The 12,138-nt window shown below is 46.0% G+C and overlaps 2 protein-coding genes across 11 annotated transcripts in view; both read right to left on the bottom strand.

The window, feature by feature from the left end:
- The window catches only part of NEXN (nexilin F-actin binding protein), a 67,848-nt gene extending 62,627 nt beyond the window's left edge, over positions 1–5,221 (bottom strand). For 5 of the 7 annotated variants that reach the window (XM_083157807.1, XM_083157801.1, XM_083157809.1 and 2 more), the window contains exon 1: positions 4,786–4,950. The gene's annotated coding sequence lies outside the window, so the exon portion shown is untranslated. The other 2 variants (XM_083157806.1, XM_083157816.1) reach the window with 2 other exon arrangements.
- A 3,014-nt stretch (positions 5,222–8,235) lies between these two features.
- The window catches only part of MIGA1 (mitoguardin 1), a 46,967-nt gene continuing 43,064 nt past the window's right edge, over positions 8,236–12,138 (bottom strand). For all 4 annotated transcript variants that reach the window (XM_083157797.1, XM_083157798.1, XM_083157799.1 and 1 more), the window contains exon 16: positions 8,236–11,906. In XM_083157797.1, the coding sequence (XP_083013923.1) occupies positions 11,724–11,906 (183 nt within the window). In that variant the 3' untranslated portion in view covers positions 8,236–11,723. The remainder of the gene's footprint in view (positions 11,907–12,138) is intronic.

The following is a 12,138-nucleotide window of genomic DNA, read 5'->3' as shown; positions in this document are numbered from 1 at the left end:
ATTATAATCCAGCCAGCCGCAGCGACCCACCTTACCATACAGTATTATATTATTATCCAGCCAGCCGCAGCGACCCACCTTACCATACAGTATTATATTATTATCCAGCCAGCCGCAGCGACCCACCTTACCATACAGTTATATTATATTATTATCCAGCCAGCCGCAGCGACCCACCTTACCATACAGTATTATATCATTATATTATTATCCAGCCAGCCACAGCGACCCACCTTACCATACAGTATTATATTATTATCCAGCCAGCCGCAGCGACCCACCTTACCATACAGTATTATATCATTATATTATTATCCAGCCAGCCACAGCGACCCACCTTACCATACAGTATTATATTATTATCCAGCCAGCCGCAGCGACCCCCCTTACCATACAGTATTATATCATTATATTATTATCCAGCCAGCCGCAGCGACCCACCTTACCATACAGTACTATATTATTATCCAGCCAACCGCAGCGACCCACCTTACCATACAGTATTATATTATTATCCAGCCAACCGCAGCGACCCACCTTACCATACAGTATTATATCATTATATTATTATCCAGCCAGCCGCAGCGACCCCCCATACCATACAGTATTATATTATTATCCAGCCAGCCGCAGCGACCCACCTTACCATACAGTATTATATCATTATATTATTATCCAGCCAGCCGCAGGGACCCACCTTACCATACAGTATTATATTATTATCCAGCCAGCCGCAGCGACCCACCTTACCATACAGTATTATATTATTATCCAGCCAGCCGCAGCGACCCACCTTACCATACAGTATTATATTATTATCCAGCCAGCAGCAACGACCCACCTTACCATACAGTATTATATTATAATCCAGCCAGCCGCAGCGACCGACCTTACCATACAGTATTATTATATTATATTATTATCCAGCCAGCCGCAGCGACCCACCTTACCATACAGTATTATATCATTATATTATAATCCAGCCAGCCGCAGCGACCCACCTTACCATACAGTATTATATTATAATCCAGCCAACCGCAGCGACCCACCTTACCATACAGTATTATATTATTATCCAACCAGCCGCAGCGACCCACCTTACCATACAGTATTATATTATTATCCAACCAGCCGCAGCGACCCACCTTACCATACAGTATTATATTATTATCCAGCCAGCCGCAGCGACCCACCTTACCATACAGTATTATATTATATTATTATCCAGCCAGCCGCAGCGACCCCCCTTACCATACAGTATTATATCATTATATTATTATCCAGCCAGCCGCAGCGACCCCCCCTTACCATACAGTATTATATTATTATCCAGCCAGCCGCAGCGACCCACCTTACCATACAGTATTATATCATTATATTATTATCCAGCCGGCCGCAGTGATCCACCATACCATACAGTATTATATTATAATCCAGCCGGCCGCAGCGACCCATCTTACCATACAGTATTATATTATTATCCAGCCGGCCGCAGCGACCCATCTTACCATACAGTATTATATTATTATCCAGCCGGCCGCAGCGACCCATCTTACCATACAGTATTATATTATTATCCAGCCGGCCGCAGCGACCTACCTTACCATACAGTATTATATTATAATCCAGCCAGCCGCAGCGACCCACCTTACCATACAGTATTATATTATTATCCAGCCAGCCGCAGCGACCCCCCTTACCATACAGTATTATATTATTATCCAGCCAGCCGCAGCGACCCACCTTACCATACAGTATTATATTATTATCCAGCCAGCCGCAGCGACCCCCCTTACCATACAGTATTATATTATAATCCAGCCAGCCGCAGCGACCCACCTTACCATACAGTATTATATTATAATCCAGCCAGCCGCAGCGACCCACCTTACCATACAGTATTATATTATTATCCAGCCAGCCGCAGCGACCCCCCTTACCATACAGTATTATATTATTATCCAGCCGCAGCGACCCCCCTTACCATACAGTATTATATTATAATCCAGCCGCAGCGACCCACCTTACCATACAGTATTATATTATTATCCAGCCAGCCGCAGCGACCCACCTTGCCATACAGTATTATAACATTATATTATTATCCAGCCAGCCGCAGCGACCTACCTTACCATACAGTATTATATTATTATCCAGCCAGCCGCAGCGACCTACCTTACCATACAGTATTATATCATTATATTATAATCCAGCCAGCCGCAGCGACCTACCTTACCATACAGTATTATATTATTATCCAGCCAGCTGCAGCGACCCACCTTACCATACAGTATTATATCATTATATTATTATCCAGCCAGCCGCAGCGACCCACCTTACCATACAGTATTATATCATTATATTATTATCCAGCCAGCCGCAGCGACCCACCTTACCATACAGTATTATATTATTATCCAGCCAGCCGCAGCGACCCCCCATACCATACAGTATTATATTATAATCCAGCCAGCCGCAGCGACCCACCTTACCATACAGTATTATATTATTATCCAGCCAGCCGCAGCGACCCACCTTACCATACAGTATTATATTATTATCCAGCCAGCCGCAGCGACCCACCTTACCATACAGTATTATATTATTATCCAGCCAGTCGCAGCGACCCACCTTACCATACAGTATTATATCATTATATTATTCAGCCAGCCGCAGCGACCCACCTTACCATACAGTATTATATCATTATATTATTATCCAGCCAGCCGCAGTGACCCACCTTACCATACAGTATTATATCATTATCCAGCCAGCCGCAGCGACCCACCTTACCATACAGTATTATATCATTATATTATCCAGCCAGCCGCAGCGACCCACCTTACCATACAGTATTATAGGTACTAGTTTAGTTTCACAGCGCCAGCATGGCGCCGTGCTACTTCCGGGTTGTACGCTCGGCAAACTATCGAAAATAAAGTAACTTAACTCCATGCCAACATGGATAGTTCATACCCCCACTATCCATATTGGCATGGAGTTGATTTTAGATAGCGTGGCGAGCCACCGAGCCCGCAGCGTGGGCAAGCGAAGCGAGCCCCGCAAGGGGACTCAGACGCACTGCGCCATGCTGGCGCCGTGAAACTACACAAGTACCGTATTATATTATTATCCAGCCAGCCGCAGCGACCCACCTTACCACAAACTCAGCTGTCCAACACCACATCCTGGGGCAGATATACAGATATACACCACACTGCCCCCAGCTGTCCAACACCACATCTTGGGGCAAATATATACCGCACTGCCCCCAGCTGTCCAACACCACATCCTGGGGCAGATATACACAGCACTGCCCCCAGCTTGTCCAATACCACATCCTGGGGCAGATATATAACACACTGCCCCCAGCTGTCCAACACCACATCCTGGGGCAGATATATACCGCACTGCCCCCAGCTGTCCAACACCACATCCTGGGGCAGATATACACAGCACTGCCCCCAGCTGTCCAATACCACATCCTGGGGCAGATATATACCGCACTGCCCCCAGCTGTCCAACACCACATCCTGGAGCAGATATACACAGCACTGCCCCCAGCTGTCCAACACCACATCCTGAGGCAGATATACACCGCACTGCCCCCAGCTGTCCAACACCACATCCTGGGGCAGATATACACCGCACTGCCCCCAGCTGTCCAACACCACATCCTGGGGCAGATATACACCGCACTGCCCCCAGCTGTCCAACACCACATCCTGGGGCAGATATATACGACACAGCCCCCAGCTGTACAACACCACATCCTGGGGCAGATATATACCGCACTGCCCCCAGCTGTCCAACACCACATCCTGGGGCAGATATACACCGCACTGCCCCCAGCTGTCCAACACCACATCCTGGAGCAGATATACACCGCACTGCCCCCAGCTGTCCAATACCACATCCTGGGGCAGATATACACCGCACTGCCCCCAGCTGTCCAACACCACATCCTGGAGCAGATATATACCGCACTGCCCCCAGCTGTTCAACACCACATCCTGGGGCAGATATACACAGCACTGCCCCCAGCTGTCCAACACCACATCCTGGGGCAGATATACACAGCACTGCCCCCAGCTGTCCAACACCACATCCTGGGGCAGATATACACAGCACTGCCCCCAGCTGTCCAACACCACATCCTGAGGCAGATATACACCGCACTGCCCCCAGCTGTCCAACACCACATACTAGGGCAGATATATACTGCACTGCCCCCAGCTGTCCAACACCACATCCTGGGGCAGATATACACCGCACTGCCCCCAGCTGTCCAACACCACATCCTGGGGCAGATATACACCGCACTGCCCCCAGCTGTCCAACACCACATCCTGGGGCAGATATACACCGCACTGCCCCCAGCTGTCCAACACCACATACTGGGGCAGATATATACCGCACTGCCCCCAGCTGTCCAACACCACATCCTGGGGCAGATATACACCGCACTGCCCCCAGCTGTCCAACACCACATACTGGGGCAGATATATACCGCATTGCCCCTAGCTGTACAGGGCAATAATCCTGGGGGTAATACCACACTGCCCATGGGGACAGATACTATATATATATATATATATATATGCACAACAATTAGATGCCCCAAATAGGGGTAAGAGCTACGAAGAGTCATTATAACCCTATAATCACAGCTGGCACAATGCCCGTGTACCATGCTGGTATAACCCACATATATCAGAGGTGAAACCGGTAACTGGCAGAGCGTGCTGGCACATGCAGTTCAGCAGCTGGCGAGCCTTCTCTTACCTTGATCTGGGGTCAGTGCCCAGGTGAGGATGTGGCAGTAGGAGGGTACACTGTGCCAGGCTCCCTGTGATGCCCTCTGTCACCCCCAATCTGTGTAGCAGAAGCCTCACACACCAGCCTCTGCCTCTGCTCTCCTCATCAGACTGGATACCGTTTGGCTGCAGTTACTCACAGCCTATGAGTTTCCATAAAAGTCCTGCTCCCAGGTCATCCAGCACATTCCAGGCGATCCAAAATCAGCTCTCAGCTGTTCTGCATTCACACACACAGCCCCAACTGTTCCCAGTGCACCCTCACTTCTGGCTGGTCAATGGGAGCAGGGTGGGGGCACTCAACGAGTTAACCCTTATCCAGCTCTCAGGATACTGGGACCCATTATCTGGATATTTATTAATAAACCTCAGACATCAGAATCTGTGGGGGAGACCTAGACAGACATCGTCCGCCCTTCACACGCGGGTTCTGGAGAATTCCCAGGAGGGCAGAAGGGATGTTATCTATTAACAAAATAGTAAAACATTTATATTTATATATTTATACTGTGTGTGTGTATATATATATAGATAGATATATATAAATATATATATAATTTTTTCGTAACAATTTTTTATTTTTTTTTACTTTGTAAGAGTTTGTTATGTTACTGTATTTTGGAAACAGAAAGTGAAAGTTCCCCCAAGCTCTGCTTCTATTGGCAGAGGACCTGCTGGGTATAGTAGTACACTCCCATCTCTGCCAATGGCAGTATCCGGGGAGGGCATTAGGCTGGGCACACAGGGCAGTATTTGGGGAGGGCATTAGGCTTGACACACAGGGCAGTATCTGGGGAGGGCATTATGCTGGGCACACAGGGAAGTATCTGAGGAGGGCATTAGGCTGGGCACACAGGGAAGTATCTGGGGAGGGCATTAGGCTGGACACACAGGGCAGTATTTGGGGAGGGAATTATGCTGGGCACACATGGCAGTATTTGGGGAGGGCATTAGGCTTGGCACACATGGCAGTATCTGGGGAGGGCATTAGGCTGGGCACACAGCAGGGCAGTATTTGGGGAGATGGGGGGGAGGGTGTCATTCGCACAAGACAAAAGATAGTGACCGGACCCCTAATATGTCCACTGGAATATATTAGTTTCTTGGGAACATGGGTGTGCCAAGGACAGTATTTGGGGAGGGCATCATGCTGGGCACACAGGTGTTAATCCATTTGGCGTCTCCTCCGTTCCAGTGAGCTCTGGGCAAATTCATCATCTCTGATCTCCCAGGGCCATAGAGACAATGCCGCCCTGGTGTATCCGCCATATACCTGCTCAGTGTCCCAGTAGTAACTTATGCCGGCCATAAACTAGACCAGGCGTCCTCAGCTCCTGACTGTCATTGTTCAAACATCCTGCTGCATGCCAGTTAGGAACTGGCATATCTCTCTCTACACCATGATACATATGCGCCCATGTGAGTATTTGGCTGGGTCAGTCATTGTCCCACCTAATTCCACAGACTAAATATCCTCAAAACAGGACCTGTACCTGGGGGTTGGAGCAGGAAACCCCCACACTAAAGGAGAATTGCTCCAACCAGCCAACTAGCTGCCCCCAAATCCTCCTATTCCCTGCGGTGACCAGCACTTGTACAATGCATGTAATCAGGTCCGGGAACAGAACCCGTCCTGCCCCATGCACACTGGCGTACAGCAGATGCCCTGCAGGATACGGTCATTGGGCATTTACACCGAGTTCTTGGAAGTTGTAGCCAGCAAGACAAATGATTCATATAACTTAATGTATAGAGAAATGGTGGATCCGGCTTTCTGGTGGGTCCTCAGAGGTTCCTGGTAGCAGCAAGTCCATAAATCTCAATGGAATATCAGTGTAGGCCGAGGGGTATATGTAACAGCTTGCGACTTGTAGGTATCAGAGTGCCCAATGTTGTAAGGGGTCAAATCATTATATGGTAGAAGAAAGTTGGTTTTGCCTGGTACCCTTGTAAACCCCCCTCCAGGGCAGCATTACCAGCGACTTTCTGGATCTTCAAGTCATGGGAGGTTCCATTTTCATTAAAGCCACATTTGTTTGGTCCATGGAGCCCACCACAATATAAAACCATATTTCTCATTGTGATGGAAAATGGCCCTTATTCAGATCTGATCGCAGTACAAATTTGTTCTCAAAATGGGCAAAACCATGTGCACTGCAGGTGGGGCAGATGTAACCTGTGCAGAGAGTGTTAGATTTGGGTGGGGTGTGCTGAAACTGAAATCCAAATTGCAGTGTAAAAATAATTCTGCCAGTATTTACCCTGCACAGAAACAAAGCAACTCACCCAAATCTAACTCTCTCTGCACAAGTTACATCTGCCCCACCTGCAGTGTTTTGCCCATTTTGAGAACAAACTTGTACTACGAGTGGGGGTACCTTCCATTATCCAATCCAGTGAGGACGGCACTAGAATTAGGAGAGTTTATATAATGAGGACAATAATTAAAGACAGATGCAAGGCATGTATATATGTATATCAAACCTCCAATGCCAGGGGCAGTGTTGGCACTGGGGTCAGTGACACATGGAAGGGTCACACTTGGGTACGGCCTGTGACACCTCCAGCTGAGCAAGACTAAGCTACCTACAGGCCCCCAAAAATAATTGTGACCCCCACAGCCATCATTGGTATTGGCATCGTATCATCGGCAAGGATGGCAAATTCACCAACCATTAGTGGCAAACCATCAATGTCCACCTTATAATATCTCACCCAATGCTAATGTGTACCTCTGTCTATGCCATGTTTGGTAAGGTCAGTGAAAGGGGTATAATACATTGTCCCCGTGTATGCTGGGTAAGGGGGTGGAAGGGCAGCGGGTGGGAGAGGAGGGTAATAAGTGACCCCTTTGTCTGTTTCTGTCACTTCAGCTGTGAAAACCGTGACAAGCTGAACTAACACCCAGGTGCACAAGCCCTAAACCAGGGGCGTGAGAGAGAGACGGCCCAGGGGCTGGGGGGGGGGGGGTTCTAAATGTAAATAAGCACAGACAAATGTAACAGGTGCTTAACCCCTTTGAATGCCAAGGGAATTTGTCAAAATAGGTGTGAATGGCAGAGCGAACCTTTTTATGAAGCCCACTGAGTGCCAAGATTGCTGTGAGAGGTCCTCAAATTATCCTCTGTTCTTTTTTTTTTTTTTTTGGGGGGGGGGGGGGGGGGGGCAATATTTAACTAAACATCAATGAATTGACTCGGCCATATTTGTATTTATATATAGTCGCTGTGGGCATTTTAATGGATATTTTGAGGATCTCGCAGAGAACCGTTGGCACTTAAAAGGGTTAAGGGCCACATCTCCCCCTCCCCCCCGAAAAATCATAATTGGAAAAATTTGTTTGTGGCACAAAACGTTTTAAACTTCTTATTGAATAATCAAACTTCACAGACTTTTTTTTTGTAATGTTTATTAGCGAAACATATATAAAGAATATACATATATTTGTTCATTTTCATCCTCATATGCGATTCTTAATCAATACAAACGGACATATAATAATCACGTCATTTTCATATCGATATTTCCAAATAGATCTCGAGCTTTCGAAGATTCCAGTGAAAACGGCAAAAACAACAAACACGGGGCAGATGTATTACGCCTGGTAAAGTGAGAAAGTGGAAGGTGATAATGCACCCGCCAATCAACTCCTAACTGTCATTTTTTTTAAACACAGCTGATTGGCTGTTGCGCTATCACCGCTTTATCACTTTTCCAGGCTTAGTAAATCTGCCCCAAGATTCCAAACCAGGAGATGTTCCCGGCATCCACCGAACATCTGATTTCTGCGAGGTCACCTGCTGCGGCCGCTGATAACAGATTGTGTGCTAACATTATATATTATATACATAGTAATGTGACAGATAGAACAGTCTTCCCTAAGGGACAGAAAGTCCCCAAAGACAATGCAGGTCAGTGCTACATGTCCATTGACCTGTCTGTATAATATATAAATAATGGCATAAATATTGCATGTGTAACAGATAACAGTCAGTATAGGATGTCCCAGGATAGAAGACAGTCTATTGAGCAGTGTGCTCTTATACTGCCCCCCATGGTCGGTGGCTGTATTGCTCAGGAAGCACGTGCAGAAACATCTTTTGGTGTCAGAGACCTGGTCTCCTCCTGCAATTAGTGACTTCACACCACGAGTACAATAACATAAATAAATTCCTTATTAGGCTGAAGCAGTCATAAATTGGTAATATGTTGTTATCAGTCACCTTAATTATACAAATATGAACGGAAGATGTTTTTTTTGCAGGAAAAAAAATGAATTTGTGACTTTCATTCTTGAATGTTTTTTTATTCTGTAATGCAGTAAGAGATTGGTACAGAGAGAATAGTAAGTATATCCCTGCAAAATCTGACATACGCGTTTCACTGCAGAATATCTCATACGTGCTTCACTGCTAAATATCATACGCGTTTCACTGCAGAATATCACATAAGCGCTTCACTGCAGAATATCTCACACGCTTTCACTGCAAAACAAACCATACGCGTTTCACTGCAAAACAACTCATACGCGTTTCACTGCAAAAAAACTCATACGCGTTTCACTGCAAAAAACTGATACGCGTTTCACTGCAAAAAACTGATACACGTTTCACTGCAGAATATCTCATACGCGTTTCACTGCAGAATATCTCATACGCGTTTCACTGCAGCTTATCCAGCAGTGAAATATTATGTTATATTATATTAGTTTATATTATGCAGTATTTCTTATTGAGTACATGTGGTTTATTGCGTTACTTTCTAAACAGGGTGACCCATAAAAGTGTAGAAACCACTTACAAAAAGGACATGAGTAAGAAAATATTAATCCAGTGCTTACACATATGACATGGAGGTGGGTAAAAACTTTTTAGGGTATGTCACCAGTATGGCGGCCATCTTGAAGTTGTGCACCTTGGATGCAACTCTAATTTTTAATTGGGAAGGTAGTCATGTGACCTATCCAACATACAGAAATGTTTTCATTTGCAGGTAGTGACGTTAATGACAATGGCACTAACACAAACAGGGTGTGCTGAGATCGTCTTGTTATCTGGATAATGGAGATTGAGATTTGAAACCGTGTCAGTTACTAAAGGGAAAACCGCGCATCAAATAGCGTGTATGCAAAGCATACTAAATACTTCTACAAATAATAATAATAAAATATAAAAAATAAAGTTTTTTTGCCTCTCAAAAAACAATAATTGAAAAAATGTCCTGCTCCTCAGTAACCAACCTGCCTAGTGCCCCCAAATCTATATAAGGGGCTGCTTCTATTTACCAGCTGCGCTCGCTAGTTCTGGAGACGCTCCCTACGCCCTGTGTGTGGTTTATGTTTCCAAAAAAATCTTTTGTTTAAAAACTTTTTTGACTTTGTGATTGCAGCAGAGATATGATTTGTGGTAAGGATTTATCAGGGAATCCGGGGGGGTGGGGGCGGAGGCAGATTATATCCCCACAGCCAATTATGTATAGCTATACTGTGATTGGCTTTGGTACCGGGAGGGTACCGGGAGGGGCCCGATGCTAATTAGCATCAGGCCGGTACACCCTAAGTGCAGGGGCCCAAATAGTATAGCCCCACAATGGATTACTGCCGTTACCTTTATGCAGTAGGATTGTGTTCTGTATAACCAGACGGGACAAAATCCATCTCATCTTATATATCTAACTTTATATAACTATAGCGCTTGGATTCATCATGTTTAATGTCAGATTTATATTATCGGTATTTCTGCCAAACGACAAATTCGGCAAAGAACTGAACTAACACTAATGAATGATACAAACAGACAAACCTGCAAATAAAGGGTCTGAAGACGACAGATAATAGCGCCATCCTTCCTCCTCGCACTATAATCTATCGTACGGATACCGGGTGTTACCGGACAAGACCTATTTGGTAAGGGTGGGAGAAAACTTATGTGGATCCTGCAGCGGATTCGTGGGAATGAACCCGTCACTATGCTCAATAGAGGCAGGTTACAACGTTTAATAATATTTAGCGACAAAGCAGAAAATGAATCCTTCAAGACCCAGTAGCGTTGCCTAGGCCAGGGGTGGACAATAGAATATAGAAATTCGGAGTCAGTAGTATCATTTAAAGAGTCATGAGAGGTGCGCAATCTCTGACACCAGTATGAGCGGTAAAATGCACCTGGTGAAACGCGCCGTATTGGAGGGGAAGTCGGCTTCAGCAGTCATTTTCATGGGGTATTACATATCTCGGGGCTATTCCATCTCTGCGGCAGGCACATTGTTAAGAAGATGTAGTCTACAATTGAGGGGTGTCCATAGTAAATTAGGGACAACTGATAAGCCCCCAGGAACTCAAGTTTTCCACATGAGCATAGTGTATTGATGCCCTCTTATAAGTAAGTGATCAGCTCAATCACTGGCGGGTGACTTTGGATAATAAGGATGGTGGACATCAAGCGTGACCAGATATGTGGGCAGCAGGGCATCAAGCGTGACCAGATATGTAGGCGGCAGGGCACCTTCACGCCAGACTGTGTGCAATAAAGTGCAATAACATTTCAGAGAAAATGTAGTTGTGTATACTGGTCAAATACCAACATATTACATGCTACATACAGTGCGTGTAAAGCAGGATGACGCAACCTGAGGCTCTCCACCTGTTGTTTAAAAACAACGTCAAACAACATGGATGCTGGGAGTTGTGGTCCAGCTGGAGAGCCGCAGGCTGCTTTCCTCCAATGTAAACAGCAATTCTTGGTCCCGTTATCCCCAACAACCTCCCTGAGCACAAAGTAAACATCGGTTTACAGCGTGTACTATTATCAAGGCCTCCCCATGTCGATTAGCGAATATATACAGTGCGGCTTCCACTCACCACAACGAGAGCAGCCATTTCCCGGAGGGTGTGGCACAAAATGGCTGCCCTCACTGTTGGTTCACATAGAACTGGACAGAAGTGGGCTTCAGCGAGCCTGCTCCCATGTAGTCCCCAAGCATCTCTGCGCGGTGCTGCAGACACTGCATGATGTCTTCTGACAAAGTCTCAACGCTCGTATAGCGAACCTTCCGCAGGTCAAAGATGTCTTTCAGGAACTGAAGAACTTGATCCTATATGATGGGAGGAAAATCATTTGATGATCACAGCGTCTAAAATGCAATGAAAGTCTACAAGATGTAATGCAAACGTACAGTGCGGGACACCATTTTGTGGGAAGGGAACAAGTAAGTCTACACAGTAATGTGGCCTATCTGGGGACTGAATACTAATCATTGTCTCATTCACAAAATGGCTGCCTTCACTTCGTGTAGATGACACGAACACTATAGCCACACCGGTACT

This window comes from Crinia signifera, chromosome 8, assembly GCF_055691185.1.
Source record: "Crinia signifera chromosome 8, ASM5569118v1, whole genome shotgun sequence".
In the NCBI taxonomy this organism is placed as follows: Eukaryota; Metazoa; Chordata; class Amphibia; order Anura; family Myobatrachidae; genus Crinia; species Crinia signifera.
This window is presented reverse-complemented; position numbering and strand designations above follow the sequence as displayed.